At 63.1% G+C, this 23,772-nt stretch overlaps 1 protein-coding gene across 1 annotated transcript; it reads left to right on the top strand.

Annotated features, from left to right (window-relative positions):
- The first annotated feature begins 779 nt into the window (after positions 1-779).
- AFAP1L1 (actin filament associated protein 1 like 1) lies at positions 780-23,708 on the top strand. The gene is made up of 19 exons (XM_082323852.1): positions 780-832; positions 15,038-15,166; positions 15,737-15,820; positions 16,172-16,269; positions 16,433-16,544; positions 16,931-17,029; positions 17,718-17,929; positions 18,296-18,475; positions 19,209-19,295; positions 19,598-19,691; positions 19,838-19,990; positions 20,459-20,670; positions 21,098-21,243; positions 21,613-21,691; positions 21,825-21,939; positions 22,153-22,317; positions 22,544-22,722; positions 22,987-23,115; positions 23,530-23,708. Exons 1-19 carry the CDS (start codon positions 817-819, stop codon positions 23,551-23,553), a joined length of 2,313 nt encoding a protein of 770 aa, XP_082179978.1. The 5' UTR covers positions 780-816; the 3' UTR covers positions 23,554-23,708.
- Positions 23,709-23,772: the final 64 nt, after the last annotated feature.

Raw genomic sequence — 23,772 nt, forward strand, 5'->3', positions numbered from 1 at the left:
CTGCTTTCCCAAGTGATAACTGGGTGTGTGTGAAACCGAATCACGTTTCTGTCACGGCCTGCTGTCCCCAGGAGAGGGCTCAGCTGCAGACCTGAGGCCGGGAGAAATTGTCCTGGGGGTGCCCGGAGTCCCTGCTGCCAGGCGCGGGACCCTCCCTCGCACACCCCACGACTCCCAGGCCCAGGTCTCCCCTGAGGTCTGGGCTGGGGAGGGACAGTGACGGTGGCTTGAGCACCGTGGCCAGGCAGAGGCTGGGCACATGAGGGACACCAGGAGGGAGCAGATGTGAGGGGGACAGCATGGGTGACGCAGGGAGTGAGGCGGTAAGGGGAGCCGGGCTTGCTCACGGGGTGCGCCTTTGGGTGGGGGAATGAGTTCTGGGTCTTTCCCCAAACTGAAGTTGCCCAAACCAACAACCCCGGCGGGCAGAGAGCGGGCAGGCGGAGGTGGCCCACCCTGGACCCTCACCCTTCACGGGGGGTCTCTGGGTGCTCAGTGCCCGGTGTGGGGCGATGCACGGGGCGGGGTGGAACCCCGGGACGCAAGGGGGGTGGAGGGAGGTGGGTGCTGCAGGGGGTCACCAGCGATGGCGGACAAACTTGTCACCCCTGCCGCCGGCGGGGACACCCCCGGGAGGTCTCCCGGTGCCGTGCCGTGCCGTGCCGGTGCTCGGCGCTGCCGTGCGCCGAGGGAGGGGCGGACGAAGCGATTGGCCGCTCCGCAGCCGAGACCCGGCCCCGCCGGGCGGCTGCTACCGGTGCCACTCGCCCGCCCGCGCCTCCCGCGGCGGCCGGTGCTGCCCGCGGCTCCGGGGCCATGGACCGTCTCAGCGGTAAGGGGGGACGGGACGGGACGGGACGGGACGGGACCGGCATCCCCTCTCCCCGCCGTGCCGACCGGGATGCCCGTCCCGGTCCCGGGGGTCTGGGGGTCGCGCATCCCTTCCCAACCCAACTCACCGGATCGATGTGGGACCCTGTTCCCGGGGTGCCTTTGCCCCCCACCAGCCCTGTGGCAGGGTCAGCTGGGAGACAAACTGGTACCAGTTTCCCTTTGCTGGTCAGATGGGTGAAAAGCCAGCGGCTTGTAAGCAAGCCTGTGGGGTGTAAGCACTTGTTAGGGGAAGTTATGGTCGTAGAAAGGGAGGTGACTGGTGTTTCCAGATGGAGCTGATGGGATCCAGAGAGTTTCCCCAGCTGGGGAAGATGCCGGTGGTCTCGTAAAGCCACGGAGGGCCTGATCCCCACCCTGCTGGGAAGCGGCTGCGTTCCCACACGTGTGCGATTCCCGCCTGCAGCTTGTGGCATCGGGCTCACGTAGCTGCTAGGCTTTGATCTGGGATATGAATAAACCTGCCGGGGCTTCGGGCCAACTTTGCAGAGAAGGTCCTGGCTTTCTGCTGGGGCTGGCAGGCCCCTGGGTGGGAGCAGAGGGCGGTTTTCAGGGGGATTGCTGCTTGCTGCTGCAGGACGCTGACATGGTGCTGCACGGGGGTCCTGGCCCTTGGCTTGTACTTGGAGGTGCGGCAGCAGCACCAGCCAAAAATGATAACGGGGCTGGGCCCACGCTGAAGTCCCAGGGCGACTCGGGCAGCGCTGCATCTGCAGCTCAGGGTCAGCACCAGAAAGACTCGAGGGTCAAGAGTTCCCCTTCCCGATGTAAAAGGATGGGGTGGTGTTTCTGCAGTGGAAACACAGTATGAAGAGCTTGACTCTTGGGCTGCAGCTCACGGTGTCGGCGCTTGGAGGGCAGTGTCAGTGCCCAGCAGCCTGGGAGGGGACAGGGCTTGTGACAGGGACAGCCTTTCCCCGCGGCCACGGCTCGCCCTGCCTGCCGGCCAGCCAGGGTGGCTTCGCTGGCTCTGAAGGAGGGTGCTGTTGCAGGGGGGGAGTGTTGTCAAATGACACGAGATGCCAGAGCTGTCCTTCAAGGTCCCAGAGGACCTCACCGATGGGGAGAGGGGAGAGCAGAGGGTCTCGGCTTCCCTGTTCTTTTGCTGTGTGAGCTGGTGGGAGGCTACCCTGTTTGCATCCCAGCCCACCCCAAAAACCAAACCTGGGACCTCACCGCAGGGAAGGGCAGGGGGTGCCTGGCACACCGTGGAAACCATCCTGGAGCATCGTGGAGATGGGCCTGGGCACGGTGCAGCTGCTCCGCGAGCTGGCCCTGCCAGGGGAGAGCTGCTCTGCTGTTTTATCCCCCTCGCTGGTGCCTTCTATGGTAGTGGCAGCAGTGCCTGCCTGCTTTGCTTTGAGTGCTTGTAATGAATTGCTGTTGGCACCTGGATGGCTCTTTGCTAATGTAAACCTCCTCCAGACCCTCCTGCCCATCACCTAGAGCTGCTGGATCCCTCTGGGGGCTGTGGCTCACGGAGGGAAGGCGTGGAGGTCTCGCCAGGCTCCCTCCCCTACTGCAAGGGGCGCTGGGTCCCGTTGTGGGTAGGAGCCCTTGCCCCGTCCCCAGCCTCTGCCTGCTCTCTGGCAGCCCCTTTCTTTACCTGGAGCTCTGCTCAGCCCCTGACTTGCTCTTGCTTTATGATCCACCAGCTGCTTCATCTCTTTCCATGCTCCAGCCGAGCCCGCTGCCTTCCCCGGCAGGCTGGGCAGCACCCGGCGCGGGGCTTAGCTCTACACCAGCGCCTGACCCGGGGAATTGGTGCTGCGGGCTGTTTGCGGAGTTGTTTCAGGTTGTGCTGATGGAGAAGTGAATGCGTGCGTGATCGGGAGGTGATCTGTGCCATGAGCCTTTGCTGTAGCAGGACTGTGCTCGCACACAGCTTCTCCTCATTAGTGACTCTTCCCTGACCTTTTGTGCCACCAGAATTTAGGTCCTGCACCAAAGTTATCTGGGGTCTAAATCCAGCAAAGCCGGTGGAGATGTGTCAGGGATAAACTTGGCTCCAGCTCGCCCACAGGAATGGGGAGGCCGTGGGGCTGGTGGGAGGGAGCCCGGATCATTCCTGACCTGCCGCCTGCAAGCGGGCAGCAGGAATCCCATCCGCCCCGCGCACGTAGCCCGGTGGAAGGGGGTGCGGAGTGGGTGCGAAACACAGATCGGGCCAGCTGTTAGCACGCCAGGCAAGTGCCGAGTCTCCCCCGCATTGCAGCCATTCCTTCTGCTGGAAACTCAGCTGCCCGGGGCCACCGCCTGTTTGTAGCTGGGGAGCATGCGGGAAGGGGGCTGAGCCCGCCGCGGGCTGCCCCGGCCCCGCCGTGTGGGGCAAAGAGGGGTGGGGGGATCCCTGGGGATGCTGATGCCCGGCGGAGCAGGGAGGCACTGGAGTTATTTGCCCCTCTGTACCTTCCAATATCCTTCTGTCTGCAACGCTGCCCTTAACTGGGGGAAATGGGTCTCACTGCAGGTACTCGATCCCTGTTGAAGCCCCCCTGGCTGCGCCGGAGGGCGCAGACCTGCCCTGGCCTGCGCGGCACGGTGCCCGCTGCTGCAGGGGCTGCTGCAGGGGGGAAGGAGCGCGCTGGTGCCCTTACTGACCACTGCAGGGGCAGTGTCCTCCAGCCAGGGACCCTGGGGACTGTCCGATCGGCCTGGGCTGTCTGCGAAACCTGCCTCTTTCCCGCGTTTGCTCTTGACCTGGAAATGCTGTTTTCCGGTGCAAATGTGCCGAGCCGCGAGGCTGACGTGCCCTCTGCTACGGAGCGCCGATGCACGCCGAGAGCCGCTCGCCTGCAGCTGGCAGGCGGTTCTCATCCCAGCCCAGGAAAACTTTGTTTAAGGTTTTGAAGAAGTTATCTCATCCCAAACAGTGGGAAGGCTTTTCAGAGGAGGACAGGGAGCAAAAACTGGGCTCGACCCAAGTTGTCTGTTGTTCAGTAGCCAAATAACTTGCTGGGGACAGGAGATAATGATTTAGCAGAGTGGAGGCTTGAAGTGGTCTCTGGCATCCCTGACTCATGTCCTAACCCCTTAACCCTTCCCTACCCAAGCTACTGTCTAGTCTGGCACAGCTAAAGCTCTCTCCGGAGGAACACACATCTCCCGCATATAATGAACCTTCTTCCAGTGAAAACTAATGGCACAGCTGTCAGTCCTGCAAAGTATCTATTAGATGTCACTCTTCCAGGGCAGCAGCAGGACAGTTTGGTTGGACACTCTGCATTGTCTCTGCCAGCCCAGCCCCGCTGCCGCACAAACACGGGGCCGGCACCCCCTGCCAGGGCACCCACGGGATGCGCAGAGCGGGTCCTGCCGCCGCGCAGCCACCAACAGCCTGCCTTTCATCGCCCTGCGGCGCTAAATGCGGCAGCGTTTGGGGAGCTCGGGTCCCTCTGCAGACGCTGCGCTGACGATCTGCAGCCTCCGCCGTGGGGAAGGATGGAAATAACTTCTTTGGCCCTCGCTCCCCCAGGCTCCCCCCACGGCGCGGCTGCTGCAGCCCCTTCCATTTTTGCTCTTGATATGCCTCCCATCGCATCAAAGGCAGGCTCTTTGGCAGGCAAGGGAAAACACTGACATTTCGTAACAGTTTGGAACAAAAACAGATCTTTGCTGCAAGGGGTTTCCGTGCTCAAAGTATTTTTTTTTTTTTTTGAAGTGGGTTTCATGTGCATGTGATCCTGGAAGCGATAGGAGGGAGCTCTGGGAGACGCTGGTATGCTCTGATTGCTGGCAATTAGCAGATGTGTAAGAAGCAGCTTGAAGAATGGCTTTGGCTTTCTTCTGGGTTTTTTTGAACATTAAACCCACCCCACTTGGTGATGGGGGAACAGCCCCTTTTTGGCTCCTTGTCCAGTGAGTTCAGCCTCCCATTTTCATGTGGTCCCAGTGTCATCTTACGCTTTGGGAAACTGAGGTTGTAAAGGACAGATCCAGGAATAGACGTTACATAGGAACAGGTTTGATAGCTGGCTTTTGTGTCCTGGAGTTAAAAGCAGATACGGTGAACCAGTCCCGGCACTGATGGAGACATCAGCAATAACCAGAGCAGTCGCGTGTTCCCCCGTGCTCAGGCTTGTCAGCTTTCCCGCCGGGATAAACTGGCTTTCCTGCCTCTCCGCCCCTGCCCGCAGGGGTTAAGCGGGTAGGAAATGCTGTCTGCCGGTGGCCTTGCCTCTGCACCTGATGCTCCCGGCAGAGCTGGGCAAGGGAAGGAAACGGAAGGGCTGTTCTCAGCTGAGAAAATATGCTTATCCTGCCCTCCGAGGGTCCTCCGGGGCAGCACGGCCCTGGCCCCCAAACCCTCTGCCGTGCCCGGCCTGGGAACATCGCTTTCCTGCAGGGACAGGGCTGAGGTGGCCACCGAGAGGGTCCCAATGTCCCCGCCGGGCAGGGGGACTCGTGCCCGGCACAGCTCCCAAGCTCCTGGGCCTTGCTGGCGTCGAGGCAGGGATGGCCACAGACACCTGCTAACCCAGCAGGCTGGGTGCTGGGTGCCTGTTTCCCTCCCCGACTCTGCAGGGATATTTCCCATACGGGGTCACCACCTCTGAAAAGAGGGGTCCGCATTCTGCAACGTGGCTGAAAGCGTTTGGGAAAGCGGAGCTGGCTGGTGGCTAATCCACCAGCTCCTTCCTGCAAATCCCACGCCCCCCCTGCCCACACCCTGCTAGGTGAGGGTCCCGTACCCTCCTCTGCTTCTGGGGGTCCAGGCACAGCCGCCTCCTGCGACTCTTCCTCCTAGAAAGATGTGTCAGCCCTGCCTGTCTCACTCCTGCGGGTCGGGCATTGCATCCGAGATGTTTTGGATCTGGGCTTTGGGGAAGGGAGATGTACAGGACACGGAGAGCAGCCTTTTGGAATGCAGAGAGCTTTCCATCCCCGTCAGTGGGGTGTCCACTTTGGAGATTTGGGGGCTGGAGGGCCCACCCGGCCCTGGGTGGTAACGTGGCCGTGCCTGCCTGGGCGCAGGGCGGTGGGAGGGCATGCCCGCGGGAGAGCCGTCATCAGCACCGGGGTGCTGAGTCAGCGGGTTTCCCACTACGGTGCCTGCAATTAGCTGTAATTCCTGCTGTCCTGGAGGCTGAGGTTTGGTGGAGACGAAGGGCTGTGGAGAGGCAAGCGCTTCAGGACCCCCAGCTCCGAGCTAGCTGCAGGCTGGAAGGTGCGGCCGGGGAGGCTTCCCGGTGCTCTGCCCGTCGCAGGGGTGGGCAAATGGCTGTGGCACCGGCCCTGGGGCCTCTCCTGGCCTTGGAAGGGAGCCCAGGCCAACCTGCTGCTCCCAGCGCTGTGGAGTTTGTTTGGAAAAGGCCCACGCCAAAATTTTGGTTGGAGAAAATAGTTTATTCTGTGTTCTGACTAATCTTAACATCTCCCCTCTGCCTGAAGCTTGTTTTTTATACATTACTCAGCAGGTCTCGCCCCTGCCTGACTATTCCTTTAAAGGGCATCCCAAACCTCTCTTTTTCGTTCATTATTTAAACGTGTTCTCCAGCCAGCAGCCTCTGAGCCCTGCGCCCAGGCTGGCCCGGCGGAGCACCCTGCCACGCGCCCGCCGAGGCTGGCGCCGTTTTGAAATGTCGCCTGGAAGCGCTGAACCTGGTCCACGCAGGGCTAATCGCATCGACCGGGCTGAGCTGCGGCTGGAAACAACTTGTACCTGGGCTTGGGAGCCCCCCGGGGCTCCGGGGTCCGGGCAGAGGGAGGAGGCTGCCCGTGCCCTGCCCGGCGGCATCAGCAGGGTCACGCTGCGAGATCTCACCTGGGTGCTTTTATTTGCTCAGCTTCTCACTGTGCTCAGCAGTAAGAGGGGGGTCCAGAAACCGCCCCCTCCTCCCCTGGGCTGGGGGCAGCTGCAGCCTCTTCGGGTTAGAGGGATGAAGTTTGCTTTTGGTGAGCTAGAGCAAACCTCCAGAGTCTTCTCCAGGAGGCAGAGAAAGGGCTGCTAAGCCATCAGCGGAGGGGAACAGCCCCGGCAGCCCTGGGAGAAGGAGTCCTGCTGCAGCGTGGGGCACTGGAGGGTCGTTATCTGCCTGGGTCACAGGAGGTGTTTGTGGGTGATTAAATCAGCCTGTTAATTATTACCTGCGCCGCTTGTGAAGCTGCTCTGCTTCGATGCAAGCTGCTGCGAGGAAGAACATACCCTGCAGCCCACCCAGGGCTGCCCTGGGGATTTCTTCCAGCTGCAATGCCAGTTCAGAGAGCCTCGGCCCCTCCGATGCCCGTGGCTCTGCCGGGGGCTCCCTGGGGAGGTGCCACCCTCCCTGAGTCGCTGCCCGAGGGGACCGGGGCGGCCAGCGGAGCAGGCGGGGTGAGGGTGCTGCAGCCCTGGGGGAAGGCTGCAGCCCTGGGCATGCGGTCGCTGCCGCTCAGGGGGAGATTTTCCACCTGCAGCCATGCTCTGCGCAGGGGCATCGCCGGGAGAGCCTCGACCCCGCCTGGGGCTTCAGTGCAGGGCAGCAGCCCTCCCTCTGGGCCACGCTGCCAGGGGCACGCTGCCGGCACGGGGCTGGGTGAGAAGGGAACCACCGTGATCCCCTTGTTCTCCAGTTCCTCCCTTAATGCAGTTATATAGAGAAGAGCCTTGACTGGCCCCGCAGCAGTCAACTATGGTTTCTGCAGTGTGTGACCTGGCAGGGGCGTGAACGCGGGTGATAATCTTTGCCCCGTGTAGGCTCTATTGGCCTGTAATTACACTTCGGTCTATTCAGGACTCCTGTTTCCATGTGTAAGACTGTGGGGAGGACGGTAAACTCTCTCCTCCACAGAAGAGTGCACCGGGATGGGGATGCTTGGGGTCTTGCTCCTGCGGCCGATTCCTGTGTGCCTGCACTGGCTGGGTGCACCGGGCAGAGCAGCAGCCCTGGGTGTGCACCGCAGCTCCCCTTGCTCTTCTGGGCATTTTGGGGGGGTGGTAAGGACTCCGAGAAACCGCTTTAGCACAGAGGGCCAGGCTGAAGCAGGAGGGCTTGGGGAGAGTGTGGCTGAGAGGGGGGCTCAGCCCCTGGTTGGACTTGCTGCCCGGCCGGTCTCTACTGGGGTGGGCGAGCGGCTGAGAGCCAGGCCGTGCGATAAGGCTTTCTGCAGACCTATTTATACCGGGGAGATGAGCTGCTGCTGGCAAAGGCAGTGGGCCAGACGCAGGACCCTTCACAGGAGCACTGCTGAAAGTGGCTGAGCTGGCGGTGCCGCTGGGGCCGTGCTGGGAAAGCAATCTCCCCCCGAGCTGCCGTCAGTGTTGGGGTGTGCGTCTGGAGCAGATGGGGCCACAGATGAAGGAGGCTCAGCAGGCACAGCCAGGGCAGTCTTCTTGCTATTTAACCTCTCTGGTTGCTCATCTCCCCTTCTCCCAGGGCTGGAGCAGGACAGAGGGGCCCTGCAAACCCTGCGGGCTCCTTCGTGTAAGGAGAGAAGGCAGCAGGCGACTGCGCTGGGAGGGAGAGCTGGCGGGGGACCTTCTGCCCCCTTGAGCAAGCAGGTTTCACATTCATCTCCCGGGACTGATTTTCCAAGGTTATCAGCTAAGGATATCAGTTACTGTAAGGCCATGATGATGAGATCCCCCGGAGACGTGCGTCCCTGCCCTGCCTGCTGCAGCCTGGCCTGGCGGGGTGCAGGGTGTGCCGCGGGGCGGTGGGGAGGAGCAGGGAGGTGCCGGGAGTTTGGGGAATGGGTCGAAAAGTTTGTGCTCGGCAATGCTTGGGGATGCTGCGGCGTCTGAGCTGGGAGCTGCTGGGGGAGCAGGGGTGGCTGCCGGGGTCCTGGGGCTAACGGCAAGGGGGTTAATCACAGCGAGGGGTGGGAAGGGGCACTGGCTGGGGCAGCTGGAGAGCCGGGGAGGGTGGGGGGCTCTGGGCCGCGCAGGAGCCAGCCCCAAGCGCTCAGGCTCCTGCGAACCTTGTTGGATGCCGAGTCAGAGGCGTTCCCCCCATCCGCCCCACTCAAGGAGCCCTTGTTTCCAGGGAGGAGATGATTCATGTGCATCGAGTGGCCCCTTAGCAAATCTTCCACTGTTACGGGATGTTGTCAGAGCTCAAGTGTGATCATTAATTGTTGGCTTTTCTCTAAAAACCCTCCGGGCTAGAGCATGCCAAGTTGCTCTGTGCTGAGAGGAGGAGGTACTTTCCAGGCTGGTATTCCTGGCCCCACCAGCCCGTCCCAGTCATCCCAGTTTGCCCCACACCCAGCTGGTGATGGCTGGCCAGGAAACTGAGCCTGGCTGGCAGGGATGCCCTGCTCGCCCCTGCCACCTCCCTGGGGCTGAGCGCTGCCCTTCTCCTGCCCGCTTGGCAGGGTGCTCCTCCTGCCCGCACCGGAGGAGCAGTGGCCGCAGGCAGGGTGCAGGCAGGCAGCGGTCTGTCCTCCTGAATTCTGCACAAAGGAACAATTCTGGGAGCGCTGCACCGCCTCCGCCAAGGCACTTCCTCACCGGCTGCGCGCCTGCCTCCTCCTCGTCGGAAAGAAACCTCCTTGGGAATGGGAATGGGAACAGGAACTGCCCCGGGAGCTCAGCAAAGAGCTCAGGAGGCCATGGCCTTCCTCAAGGAACAGCAGCAGGGGAAAGCTGGCCCCGCCGGGGCGGGAAGCGGCGTGGTGGGGCCGGAGGGGGCTGCCAATGCCCACTTCGGGCATCACCCCCCCAGTGATGCCTGAAGCCCGTGGTGGGCAGGAGGAGGCTGGGGGCCGGCAGCAAGGTATGGAGGCACATCCCAGCGCCTGGGTGTCTCTTGCAGGCGGCTCGACATCAGCCCGTGGAGAGGGTAGAGCGGTTTATCTGCTGCAAGTAACTCCTTCAGTGGTGCTGGGTCTGTCTGTCCTACAGGATGGGGTGACCTCCCTGCAGGGCTCCTCCTGGGGCTGGGCCATCTCTGCTGCTGTCACCGGCTGCTGGGGCAGCCCCGGCTGTGCCCCCTTCCCCGGCCCGCACCCCACCTATTTATGGCATCCCAGGAGCTATAAATGTTTGTTTACTGCTGGTGGTAGCTCTCAGCAGCCCTGCGCAGGCAGGCAGCCCGTCCCAGGGCCCTGCCCGCGCCAACAGGAAGGATTTATTTTTGCTTGGTTTTTATTTTAGCTACAAACAATGGCCGTCACTCCCAGCATCCGATTTCCCCCCGGCCCCCCTCGCCCCCAGCCTTCACCTGGCACAGGAGGAAGCATGGCTGGGGCAGGCGGAGGACACGGGAGAGCCGTGGCCGCGGGGCTGCCGGCACCTGGGCAGCCACGGGACGGGGGTCCCCGCGCACGTCCCGCTGCAGCAGCCTTGCAGCGTTACGGTGCTGTGAGACAGCATCTCCCCTCCCCGGGGCTCTGTCCGGCTGTGGACTGGCTTTGCTTGGGGTGACAACACCACGTGCGTCGTCTTATCTCTCCCCCTGCAAAAGCTGGGTCTGCACACCAGGAAACTCCTGCTTTGGCTTGGCTGGAGCCTCTTCCTCCTCCTCCTCTTCCTCCTCTCTGCAGGTTGTTGAAGCAAGACCTGATTTTTACTCCTGTGACAGAGCAGAGGCCGGGGAGGGGGCGATGGGCTCTGCAGCTGCAGGCTGCGCTCGGACCCTTATCTCTGCACTGTGGAAGCGGGTCCGTGAGGGGGGGGAGCACTCGCGGGGTCTAAAAAATAGAGCTGGCCTGGGTGCAGGGTGGAGAGAGGTGGCGCGGTGCTGGAGGGGACGCAGCTCCTCTGCCAGCATCGTGCTTGGTGCTGCTTCTCGGGCAGGCTTTAGCAGCAGAGGAAATACTGCCCCGTTGTCCTGAACGGCAGCAGCGTCCTGGTGCTGGTCCCCTGGCTCACCCCGTCCCGGCAGAGCTGCCCTGGATCCCCTCTGCCCATCCAGCCCAAATTAGCTCCTGCTAAAGCCATCTGCTGCCGTGGCTCCTGGCCTTCCCAGGCTTGGAGACTTGCTGACATCTCCCCGTCAGGCTGCAAATGTGGAGAGGAGTGAGTCTGCAGGCAGGGAGGCTGGCATCGCTCCCTGTCCTGGGATGCCTGTGCCCAAAGCCTGAGCCCAGCGAAGCGGTGCAATCCCACAGGATTTCGGTTGCAAGAAAAGCCTCAGAAGAAAGCAGCAGGTGGGAGACATTTGTCAGCGCCAGAGGCAGGCACAAGGCCGGAGGTGTCCCACGAGCGAGGCGGTGGCTCGGCGGGCGGGGGATGCAGGGTCCCTTTTCGGCTGCGTCACCTGCTTAGCGCCTGTGGCCGCTCTGATGTTGTGCCGCCTTCCCCCCGGGAGCCCTTTGATGTCCTGCCGCCGCCTCCGTCCCCAGGCTCCACGGTTTCACGCCGTGGTGTCCAGAGTCCCCGAGGGCAGGGGTGTGCACCGACACCAGCGCTCACGCCCCGCACGTGAGCCCGGTCCCCTGCCCGCTGTGCTGTGGGCACGAATGCAGGCTGGTGCGGGGTCTGTGCTTGCTCCTGCTGGCTATGGCAGAAGTAATGTGCTGGTCCTTGCTCACCAGGTGACCTTGGATCGGTCACATCAGCACCCGCTGCCCTCCACACAGCAACCCTGGAGCCATCTCCCCTTGCTTCCTGCAGCCACCCCATTAACCTTATTTAGGCTGGAAGCCTAATGAGCGTAGGAAATGAATTCCTTCCCTTCCTCAGCTCAGTGAGCTGCACACCCTCCTGGGATCACAGGCCTCTTTGACTGCCCCCCCCCCCCCCCCGCCTTGTATTTCGGAGGATGTTTAACAAGGGAGACGGAGGGGACAGCTCAGCTGGGGGGAAACAAAGGCGCCTTCAGTGCTCGCCCCGCGCCGTGCTTCGTGCGCCCCGGCTCAGCGCTGGCGCTCGGGGCGTTGCTGATGAGCTCACCCGCCTGCCACGTCGGGTGACAAACCTCGCTTATCGGCCGCTCTCGCTTCTCCTGTGCAGGGGGGGTCTCCTTGCCCCCCTCGCCACGCATGCCGCCTGCTTTGTCACTGTTAATAGAAACCCGCTTGCCCTTTTGCCCTCGGCTGGTCCGAAGCCTCGACACAGAAGCTGGTGGCTGTGATGGGAGATGTCCTACACGCGGCAGGGGATGGGGATGCTGGTGAGCACCACGGCCTAGGCTTCGGTGTGCTGTGGGAAGCTGATGCCGGGTGTGTGCATGGTCCCCATCTCCTCCGTGGGAGCTCATGGCCAGCTGGGGCAGCAGGAAGATGGGTAAGTGTCTCCCTAGATGCTTGCAGGTGCTGGGTGCTTGTTAGCCCCGTGCCCCACCAAGCCCTGCAGCTGCACCCTGGGCAGGGCAGGGGAGGGTGTCTCACCTGGACACCACCACCGCATTGCTGAGCAGGAGCCTGCTCCCATCCTGCCTGTGCAGCGCTATACAGACACCCGGGGGGGCCTGCCCCTCTTCCCTCCCTCCCTGCCTTGCAGAGGGGCAAGGAGAGGGCCATGGGAGCCGAGTGCTTGCCCTCGCTCATCACACGCAGGAGGCTCTCGCATGGCTGGAGCAGGTCCCTGCCCCAGGAGGCATGTGCTGGAGGGGGGCAGCGAGCGGAGCATCAGCAGGACCTGGGTCCTGCGGCTGCCTGCCTGCTGTGGGGTGTTTTTCTAGCTCAGGGAGCAGGAGCCCTGCTCCCCCTGAGTTTGCCCTCTCCTTCCCCATGGGCTGGGGGATGCTGCCAGCTCCCCAGGCTTGCTTGCTCCTTCTGGAGCTGTGCTGAGGTTTCTCCCCCTGCCTGGGGGCTACCTGTCCTGGTTTGGCCTGCCCACAGGAGATGGGCACTGGCAAAGCTGCCCTTGCCGAAAGGGCTGAGGCTGCTGTTTAGCTTGGCGCTGGGGAGGGAGGAGGAAGCAGAAGGTCTGCGGAGATAGAAGCCCATCGGCCAGGGCGGCAGGAAGAGGCTTGCGAGCCACATCCTGCCTTGTGTCCTGGGGAGGCAGCGATTTGGGGCCGGGCACGCTGTCTCCTTGCCCGAGGGCTCGTCTTGGCCGGGCACTGATCCACATCAACCCGCTCCTTCAGCTGAAAAGCTTTGAAACAGCAGTTGGTTTTACTGCGCTGTCCCTGCTTTGGGCAGCAGTGCCAGCCTGGCCTGGGGCACTCACTCTGTGCTCCGGGCTGTGGCTCGTGGGGGTGGATGGTGGGCACCCAAACTCCTGGGTCAGACCTGTAGCAGCCCAGTTTGGTGTTTGGACAGGGCCTAGCAGAAGCTCGTGAAAGAACACGAGTAAGGAGGATCCCAGCAGCAGCAGCACAGCATCCTGCCCTTCCCCTGGGACGTACACCCCGTACCAGCCCTTGCTGCGGCCCAGCTCTGCTCCGCCGGGGCCCTTCCCCGGGCAGAGCCCAGAGGGGCAGCGGTGGGGATGGGTACAGCCCGGGCAGGGTGTCCCCGATGGTCCGTGCTGCCAGGGCCCACGTTCTGCCCTCCTTGCAAACCATCCCCATCAGTCAGCACGTCCGAGCTGCCTCTGCCGTCACCTCTGGCCTCTCCTCTAATCCCTGGAGACCCAAAGCCAGCTGCACGCTGCCCCAGCTGTGCCACTATGACTTTTGGTTGCTGCCAAGAAGAGGGATCTTGCTCACACTTGTGCTGGAAGAAACAGCAGCTTTTTTTCTCCCACCCTCTGTAGCCTCCAGAGCTGCAGGTTTGCTGCTGTCCCTGAGCTTGGCCTCTCCAGTGCAGGCGCTGGACCCTGCAGGAGCTACCCTGGATGCCAGTGGAGCTGGGCGGGTGCGTGGTCCCGGGTAAAACAGGAGCTTGGCTTTGGATCCAGCTCAGTTTTGTCTTATCCTGCTCAGAGAAGATAAGGCACAAGAAGAGACCTGGGATGAGGATGTCGGCGCATGTGCAGAATTGAGGGTGAGAGAGATTGGCTCATGAGATTTGGAGTCCAGAGCTCGCCTTGTTCAGGTCCTCCCGTCCTTCCCATCCCTGGCCTACATGTTTTCCCAAAGCTGTCGGTCAGCTGCTGCCAGCACTGTAAATACTGCTTTCAGTGATGAATTTTTTTTGCAGCCCTGCTCTGATATGCAAACACCCAAGTGTTTTCTGGAGCCTTGCTGCACGGGTAACCCCACAGCTGCAGTGTGCTTTTGCTTCGTAAAAACTAGCCCATAAATCACCACGTCAAAGAGAAGACCCACACTGTTATGTGTTGTGCCTGTAATGGTGATTTGCAGCAAATTCTCTTCTCCTGCTTCTTGCTGGGCTTTCCCTGTCTCCCCTGCCTGGTTCTGTGTGCCACGCTGATGCTGCGTTCAGGTGCGGCGGCAGCCCGGGAGCTGGCCGGTGCTGGGATCTTGCAGAGCGATGGGAAAGCGGATGAGCAGTGGCTTCTCATGCGGTTCCTCTTTGCCAGGACTTCAGCTGCTCTGACCCCCTTAGCTGCCTCTGGGGCCGTGCGTGTTGGACCGAGACCCAGCTAACGGAGCCGGGTGGGGAGAGCCCCACTGCTGCAGTCCCTGACCCTCCCCGGGCACCTTTCAGGCCGCCTGTGTGGGGCAGGGACTGTCCCTTGGGACAGTGACTCCATGCCTGGAAGGAGGAGTGGGGTGGCCTTGGAGCGGTGTGGATGAGCTGGGACAACACAGGGGAGGAGCGACAGCAGGGCAGAGGGGCTGCTGCTGGCGTGCGGGGAGGAAGGCTCTAGCCTGTGTATGGGGACCCTGTGGAGGTGGCACTGGGCTGGGAGGTCACGAGTGGCCTGAGCACAGCAGGGGAATGTGAATGTCCCCCAGCAGGCGAGGGGTGGGAGGATGTCTCCCTGGGCGGCACTGCCAGGTGGCTCTGGAGATGGCATCTGGGTTTCCTTTCCTTCCTTCCTTCCCTCTGTCACCACCCGGTGCCCGTCACAGCGAGGGGGCACCAGCAGCAACGATACACTGCCAGGCAGACAGAGGTGTGGTTTTATCTACGTGGAAAAATATGTGCGCTGAGCCCTTTGATAGCGGTCCAGTAGTCCTGCAGCGCTGGTGTTTCCGTTCATGGGCTCAGCAGGCTGCGTCCTGGCGTCTGCATGCAGGTGGAAGAGCTTGTGCATGGAAGGAGCACGTGTGCGCTTAGCAAACACCGCCCGAGCTGTGCTGGGCCAGCTGGGAAAAAGACGCCCGTTCTGGGGTCTTCCATGCATTCCAGCCCCTTCTGCCTTGTCTCAGCCCCAGCACCCCGACACCACCCTGGCTGATGGGCTTTCTCCTGCTCCCCCCAGTGCTGGACCAGCTCCTGCCAGAGCTCAGCGTCTTGCTAAAGCTGCTGGACCACGAGTATCTGAGTGCCACCACGCAGGAGAAGAAGCTGGCCGTCTCCACCATTCTGCAGAAGCTGCAGCCTCCCGCAGGTCTGTCTCCCGCTCCCACGGTGCCTGGTGGCTGTCCCCAGGGGCAGTGGGTGTCCCCAGCAGCTGCCCCGGGCCAAAACCCCAGTGGGGTAGGGAAAACCATCTGCAGGGCAGGGATGAGCTGCCTCTGTGCCCAGCACCTGCTCGGCCCCCTTGGGGTGCCTTTGCTCCCCACTCTCGCTTCCCAGCTTCTCCCCGCCCCGGGCGCGGGGGCTGGCGTCAGCCCTGCCGTGGCTGCGGGGGGGCTGCTCCCTGCGGAAACGCCGCTTCGCAGTGCTCTTCCTGCCACCGGTTTCTGCTGAGCGCGGGGGTTTCCGCGGGAAGGCCAGGAGGGCCGTGCACCTGGGGCTTCACAGCCTTCCCACTTCCCTGCCCTCCTGGGCGGGGGTGGCGGCAGCATCCCTGGGGGCTCCTCTGCTCCCCGGGCACCTACTGCGGAGGAGCACCCTATGGCACGGTGGGGTGGGCTGGTCTGTGTCCTTGGGTTGGTGTTTGCGGGGAGGAGGGGTGCCGGTGCTCGCCCCGGCCACCCTGCCCACCCCCGGGCTGAGAACATCACCTCGCTCCCAGGGAAGGACGTGGACTACATGTACGTCAACACGGCGTCCCTGAGCAATGGCACCAGCTTCGTGGAGTCTCTCTTTGAGGAGTTTGGTACGTGTGGGCGACCCAGGGGTCACGCTGGGTGGGTGCAGTGCTGGCCCTGGCATCCCTGGTGACAGCGGGGCTCTTGGGGCGCCCCGGGGAAGGAGGGTGAAAGCTGCCTCCTTGTGCCTGGGATGGGCACTGTCCCCTGGGCGCTTGCTCCCACTCCCCTGAAGCTGCTTGGGGCTGGCCATGGAGGGGTCCGTGGCCCAGCTGCGTTTACCAGGAGCACCCGTCTCCCAGCACCTTCCCGGGGAAGGCCCATGGGTGCTTGCCTTGGGGGTCCCTGGAGGGCATGGCTGGGAAGGCCAGCTCTGGGGTTTCCTGCTCCCTTCACCCTCTCCGCTTACCCCCGGGCAGACTGTGACCTGCGGGATCTCCAGGACATGCAGGAGGAGGAGGGGGACACTGGTGATGGCGTTGGCTTGGAGCTGGCGAGGAGCCAGACGGCAAAAACGGTAAGTCCCTGAATGCCCACCTGCGAGGTCTGCTCTGCACCGGCCCGGGGAGGTGGCGGTGACCGGGGCTGGGACCCCTTCCTGTCCCTTGCCACAGCAGGAGCTGCTGGGACTCAGGAGCCTCTCCGCTGCCTGGCTAATGCCAGTGCTGTTTCTGCTGTAGGTTCCTGTGGACCCTGCTCCACCGCTGCCCACCACTCCCCCGCCTGAGGATTACTACGAGGAAGCCCTGCCCCTGGGCCCCGGCAAGGCCCCCGAGTACATCACCTCCCGCAGTGAGTCCCGCTCCGCGCTGGGGAGGCAGGAGGAGCCCCGCAAGCTGCCTGCTGCATCCCCCCACCTGCCTGCCCGCCTGGCAAAGCAGGCAGCCCTCGGCGGGCGTGACGGCTCGTCCCGGGGAAGGAAATGTCGCTGCTCCCACCAGCATCGCTCCTGTCCCGCTTCCCTCCCATCCCGCTGCGCTGTTATTGCAAGGAGTTGTTTGCTCTGGCTCGACTGGAAAGGGGGTGATGGGGAGAGGTCAGAGCTGCGGGGGGACGGATGCTGAGATGCCCTGGGAGGGCATGCTTTGCTCTGCCCCAGCTCGCAGGCTCGCTGCTCGGAGCATCCTTGGGGGGAAACCAGGTGTAACAGCCCCAGCTGCCCTCTGCTTCCTCTGCAGACAGCTCCAGCCCCCCCAACTCCATCGAGGATGGCTATTACGAGGATGCAGACAGCAACTACCCCATCACCAGGATGAACGGGGAGCAAAAAAACTCGTGTAGGTATCTGGGTGCCCTCTATGGGGAGGGGAGAGCTTCGGCAAAGTCCAGCCCCGAGATGGGGGCTTGAGGGCTGGGCTGGGGGCCGGTAGGGTTGAGGCTGGAGGACCTCTCGCGTGTCAGAGGATGCTGGGCAAAAAGCAAGGAGCATGGAGTGCTGTTTGTTGTGCAAGCCAGAGCCCCCGTGCTGCAGAAGGGATGTCATCGGTGCCGTGTCTGTCACCAGCATGGGGAAGGGGTGTCCCTGCCTATGCAGCTCTCGTGCACTGCACGAGCTGCCCTGCCACAGTGGAGGAGAGCCAGGGCAGGGACACCGCTGCGGAGCCCTGCTCCTCCGCGCCCCGCACGGGAGGTGTGGGGCAGAGGGCTGGCGCGTGATCCTGTGTCGCGGGTAGAAGGTTTAATCCAGGCTTTCAAAGTTTGAGGCTTGCAAAGAAATAAGCGACCCCAAGGGTTTGGATGGACGCACCTGGGACTGGCATTTGGCCCGTGAGCGTCCTGCCTGGTTTGGAAGGGAAATGGAGACAGCTGGGGTCAAAACGCTGCTGTTTTCAGGCGTCCGTCCATAGCAGCGCCCAGCCCAGGCTCTGTGCTGGAGCCCGCCGGGCGTGGGGAGCCCTGGCAGTGTGCGAGCATGCCCAGCCAGCCCCGGGGTGCCATTGGGGTGACTCGCCTGCTTCCTTCCAGACAATGACTCGGATGCGATGAGCAGCTCTTACGAGTCGTACGATGAGGAGGAGGAGGAGGGGAAGGGCCAGCAGCTGACACACCAGTGGCCATCGGAGGAAGCCTCCATGAACCTGGTGAAGGATTGCAGGATTTGCGCTTTCCTGTTGCGCAAGAAGCGCTTTGGACAGTGGGCCAAGCAGCTCACCATCATACGGGACAGCAAACTGCTGGTGAGCCCAGAGCTGGTGGGGGACAGAAACCCAGTGGTGGGCTGGGAGGGAGGTCAGGTCCAGGCTGAAGAAAAGTAGCATTATCCAAGCCAATACCCTGCCCCAGGGCTGCGACTGCCCTGCAGAGCACACACAGGGGCTGCCCTCACTTCCCTTGGAAGCGAATGGAGGGTCCCCTCTTTTGGGACCCCGTGGAGTCAGCAGGCACCCCGCAGCCGTGTGCCACGGAGGCTGTTGCAGAGACTGAACCACCTCCATCTGTGCCACCTGTGAGGGACCCTGAGAGGGACCCCAGCTCTGCCCGGCACGGCAGCGGGACAGGCAGGTTTTGGCTGAGCCCTGAGCAGTGCCCTTTGCTTCCTCTAGTGCTACAAAAGCTCCAAGGACCGGCAGCCACACGTGGAGGTGCCCCTGGGGACCTGCAACGTCATCTACGTCCCCAAGGACGGGCGGCGCAAGAAGCATGAGCTGCGGTTCTCGCTGCCGGGAGCCGAGGCGCTGGTGCTGGCCGTGCAGAGCAAGGAGCAGGCTGAGGAGTGGCTGAAGGTACGATGGCTGCCCCCCGCTTCTCCTGGGGGCCGCAGACCCTCCTTGGCATCCTCCCTGGCTGAGGTGGGGAGGGGGCTGCCCTGGGAAAGGTCTTGCCCCCCTGGAAAGGGAAGGGGGCTTTGCTCCCATCTCTTATCAGTCGCGGGGGGGCCTGGCCAGCTGCTTCCCAGGGCCTGGGCGTCTCCGGTGCTGATAGCCCCTGCGGGGTGGGGATGTTTGCTCTCCCCCTCCTCTTCCCCATGGCCCTTTCCTGCCTTTGTTCAGGGGCGGGAGGTAGCGGCCGCAGGGAAGGGGCCGTGGGTGGGAAGGGAGCCTCTGCGCACACCACAAACCCGGCTGGTACCCCAAACGTGGGAGGACAGCGTCGTTTTACGTGGCCTGAGCAAGCCACGCTGTGCCTGCCTGTAAAACAGGGGGTCATGAGTGTCCTGTGCTGGCAGGATGGCTGCGCAGCTTAGCGCCCAAGCCCCTCACCCCCAAGATTTCCAAAATCTCTGACAAAATCTGCAAAACTGGTTGCAGTTTTGAAGGGGTCAAGGTACGTGCAATCACCCAGGCAAGCCGGGCTTGTGCCCCGAGCAAGGCTCGCTGTCCTGTCCTGCAGAAACCAGGACCTCTCTCCCTGTGGTTCAGCCTGGCTCTTGCAGAGAGATGGGAGCATGCTGAGCCAGGGAAAGCAGCCCTGGCCCTCGGGTCCGTTTTGAGTGGCTGCTGGGGGCTGTCTCCACAGGTGATAAAGGAAGCCAGCGGTCTGGCAGCGGGCGGGGTGGAAGCCCCCACCTCTCCGGTGATGCCGTGCAAGATGGACCTGGATAAGGTGATGGTGTCTAACTGCCCTGCCGAGGTGCTGCGCGGAGCTGCTGCGGCTGAGCCTGGGGAATGCGGGGCCAGGGCAGCACCGAGCTCCTGGTGTTGCGTGAGGAGGAGTCCTTCCCATCCTCGCAGCAGCTCTGCGGGGCTTATGGGGCTCCCCGCCGCTGGGGAAGGGGAACGGGGCTCCCCTGGCGCCGGGGGAGCTCCCAGCCCTGCGCGGGAGGGACGAAGGGCCGATAGTGGCTGTTGCGGGGGGCTGCGCAGGGGCACAATGCTGACAGGGTGCCTGTTCCGCTCCCCCCGCAGCGGCTGTCGCAGGAGAAGCACACCTCCGACTCGGACAGCGTGGCGACGGGCGAGACCGGCTCCCCGGCGGCCCGCAGAGAGCCCGGCGAGCACGGTATGGCCCCTGCACCCAGCCAGGCAGGCTGTCCCCCCGGCCGGGGAGCCGGCTATGTGGACCACAGCTGGGGAGCATCCTCTCCCGGGGAGGGGGGATGCCATGACATGTGCCGGGGACACACAGCTACCCTGTCCTCCTTCCAGGGAAAGGCAAAAAGAGTGGCTTGGCTGACCTGAAGGGCTCAATGAGCCGGGCGGCGGGGAAGAAGATCACCAGGATCATCAGCTTCTCCAAGAAGAAGCCTTCCCCCGAGGACACGCAGACCTCCTCCACCGAGGAGGACATCCCCTGCTGCGGTTCGTGCAGGCTGAGGGCAGAGATGGGGCTCAGGTCGCGCGGGGCCGGGAGCGATGGGGAGCTGGCATCCTTCCCCCGGCCCAGCCGTGCGGGGGGCGGGCAGGGGGTAAGGGGGGTAAGGGGGTGGGGGGGTGGGGGCAAGCTCACCGCGCTGCTGGAGGGCTGTGACACTGCCTCAGGCTACAAAATGGTCCCCAGTCCCGGCTCTGCAAATTCCCGTGGTTTGTGGGGAGGGGGCGAGGGGTCACCTGTGTCCTCCCAGAAAACGGGACTATGTGGCACTGACCTAGCACCTCACCTGGGTCCCGGGGTCCCAGCTGGCTCTCTGTGGGGAAACTGAGGCACAGAAGAACCAAACAAGCAGGGAGCCATGCCATAATCTCTGGGCAGCCCTGTCGCGTTAAAGCCTGCCCAAGGTCCGGCTGAGCAGGCGCTGAGACGCTTCCCTCGGCCCTGCCGCCCCCCAGGCTACCTCAGCGTCCTGGTTAACCAGTGCTGGAAGGAGCGCTGGTGTCGCCTGAAGGGCAACACCCTCTACTTCCACAAGGACCGCACCGACCTGCGGACCCACGTGAATGCCATCATCCTCCGGGGCTGCGAGGTGGTCCCGGGGCTGGGCCCCAAACACCCCTTCGCCTTCCGCATCCTTCGCAGCGGGCAGGAGGTGGCAGCGCTGGAGGTGAGTGGGCAGTGGGGCGGGCAGGGTGTGCCGGTCCCGTGAGGAGGGGGTTGCCAAGCTGGGGGAGCATCTCCTGTGATGACCAACGCTTGCGTGCAAGCGGTGCCTTGTTTTCCCCTGCCCTGCGCTTTAAGGAAGCCCAGGGCATCGTTTGGGCGAGCCAGGGCAGCCGTGCAGGTATTTGCAGGCTGGAGGCAAGGAGGAGGCTGGCAGGGCTGGAGCAGGCAGGTTGCAGGGGGTGGCTGGAGGTTTGGGACTGGGACCTCCTGCATGTGCCCATGTGCTTTCTCTTGGACCCTCCTAAATCTTGCACACACGCTTCATGTCAGAGGACACTTCTCCACAGCAGGGCTTTGTGTCGGAAGGCAGGAGTGAGGGCGAGGGGCTGGAGCTGGGCACGCACCCCAACCCTTTCTCTCCCCTGCAGGCAAGCTGCTCCGAAGAGCTGGGCCGCTGGCTGGGTCTCCTCTTGGTGGAGACGGGCTCACAGACGGCACCGGAGGCCTTGCACTACGATTACGTGGATGTGGAGACGATTGCCAACATAGTGACGGCTGTGAGGCACTCCTACCTGTAAGGCTGTCCTCCTGCTGTGCCGTGGCAGGGGCAGAGTGTTGGGCTGGGGATGTTGGTCCTCAGCTCTGTGTGTTCCCTAGAAAAGGCACGGGCTGGGACATGGTTTGTGCTGTGATCTCGGGGAGAGCTGGTGTCCCAGGGGCTGGCGGTTCCCAAAGCCGGGCAGTTTCCCTCGTGCAGGATGGAAAGCGGAAGGCGTTTCATCAACGCTGATGAAGGACTTAGGGGATACGTGTGGTAGGGTAGGGTAGGGTGCTCGTGAGTGAAGCTGGGATTGCAGCGCAGGAAGCCCTCTGAAATGGAAGGGCTCACGGGGGGGCTGGCAGGGATGTTCTGGAAAGGAAGACCCCATCCCTCCTCCCGCAGGTGGGCCAGCTCCTCCCAGGACCACCGGCCAGACTCCTCCCGTGTGGTGTATGATGACGTCCCCTACGAGAAGGTTCAGGTGAGCATGGCTCAGGGGCTCACCCTCTCCCATCACTGTGGCCGGGCTACAGAAGATGCCCCGGGGAGCCTTGGCCGGGCCGCGATGGCCCCGCAGGTGCTTCAGCACGCTCTCCCTCCCATCCGTGCCGCAGGCCGAGGAGGAGCCAGGGCGGCCGGCAGGAGCCCAGGTGAAGCGCCATGCCTCCTCGTGCAGCGAGAAGTCGCGGCGGGTGGACCCGCAAGTCAAAGTGAAGAGGCACGCGTCGAGTGAGTGGGGGCCCTCAGCCGCAAACCTCAGTGGGGGGACCCTGGCCAGTGCGGGAGGACGCTGTTCCCCCAAGGGGGTCTGTGGCCCGGCTGGGGCCGGCCGGCTCCGGCACACGGGTGATGGGCTGCGCTGCATCAGCTCAGCTGGACCATGGGTAGCGTCAGTGTAGCTGGGGCCAGAGCCTTCATGACAGTCTCTCCTTGTGCTTGCAGACGCCAACCAGTACAGGTACGGGAAGAACCGGGCCGAGGAGGATGCCAGGAGATTTCTGACGGAGAAGGAGAAGCTGGAGAAGGAGAAAGCATCGATCCGCAGTGAGCTGGTGTTGCTGCGGAAAGAGAAGCGAGAGCTGCGGGAAGCCATGAAGGGCAGCACGGGTAGGTTGGTGCCACCCAAGCGCGGTGACTGAGGATGCTCGAAGGCGCTTGGGTACAGGGGGAAGGCTGCAGAGCCGGGGTGGGATGGGGATGCTGGGCTGGCGGTGGCATTGTGGCCACGAGCGGAGCTGGCTGCAGCGCGCTGCCAGGCTGCCAGCCCCATCTAGCGTCCCTATCCAGGAGGATGGGTAGCTTCGTGCTGAGCTGGGCACGTTTGTGCAAGCAGGGTCGAAGCTGCAGGAGCTGGAGCAGCGGGTGGCGGTGCTGGAGGAGCAGTGCCGGCAGAAGGAGGAGCGCCGCGTTGACCTGGAGCTCAAGCTGACCGAAGTGAAGGAGCGGCTGAAGCAGTCACTGGCGGGAGGCCCGGCCCTGGGGCTGGCTGTGACCGGCAAGGCTGAGAATGGGGTATGCACCCCTTCTTCCTCGCTCTTGTGGCTCCGGCATCCCCCAGCAGCAGTGCTTGGGGTGGTGGGGGGAGCAGCACATGGGCAAGAAGGGACATCCCTGCTGCTTTGTCCCACCACAGACAGAGGTGGGAAGCAAAGCATCAATTAGGTTTGGCCACACGAGTTTTGACCTCATGACAATTTGTGCTTTTTTTTTTCCCTGGCTGTCCCTGCTCCCTGGGTCTCCTAAATCCTCCTCGTTCTTGCACCCCCTTTTCCACAGGAAGCTACAAACAAGCCAAACGAGAGCCCCCCTGAGCACTTGGTCCCTGTTAACTGTGCAGCCGAACTGAGGAAGAGAAGTCCCTCCATCCTCCCTGCCAACAAGGGAAACGTGCTGCGGAAGGCCAAGGTCCTGCTTCACTCCCCCTCTCCTCCCCAGCCCCACGGGAAATCTCATCCTTTGCCTCGTCTCCCTTCCTTGACCATGAAATTTGGGGACCAGGGATGCTCTCTACCCCAAAAGCAAGGGGTACTGCCAGTGTCCCCTGCAGCCAGGCTGGCCCAGCTCAGCGGCACTCGCTGCTGGCACGAGCCCAGCTTGCAGGGAGATTTGGGAAGTAAAGGCTGGGTGGGCAGAGGGGAGAGCATCATAGAATCACAGAATGGTTTGGGTTGGAAGGGACCTTTAAAGGACATCTGGTCCAACCCCCTGCCATGGCGGGTGGTCCAAAGCCCCCAGTAGGGTGGGAGGTCCTCAAAGGGCTCAGTGCTCACTTCTCCAGCGATATCTCCTCATTCCCTGCTTTTTTCCCTTTCTCTGCAGGAATGGGAAAAGAAGCAGACATAAGCCGGGCTGCAGGAACACCTGCCGAGCCCCCACCAGATGCATGGAGGAGCTACCAGCCCCCTTCCTCCGAGGCGCTGGGAGGGTGCTGGGAAGGCATGGGGGGAGAGACGCCCTCCCACGCCCCGCCACCGTCCGCCTCGTGGGCAACACTATAAACCATGGGGAAGGGGGCGGGAGGGGGATTTGGGAGGTGGGTGGGGAAGGGAAGTCCTTTGTGGA

Source organism: Platalea leucorodia (genome assembly GCF_965183815.1).
Source record: "Platalea leucorodia genome assembly, chromosome: 11".
Lineage (NCBI taxonomy): Eukaryota > Metazoa > Chordata > Aves > Pelecaniformes > Threskiornithidae > Platalea > Platalea leucorodia.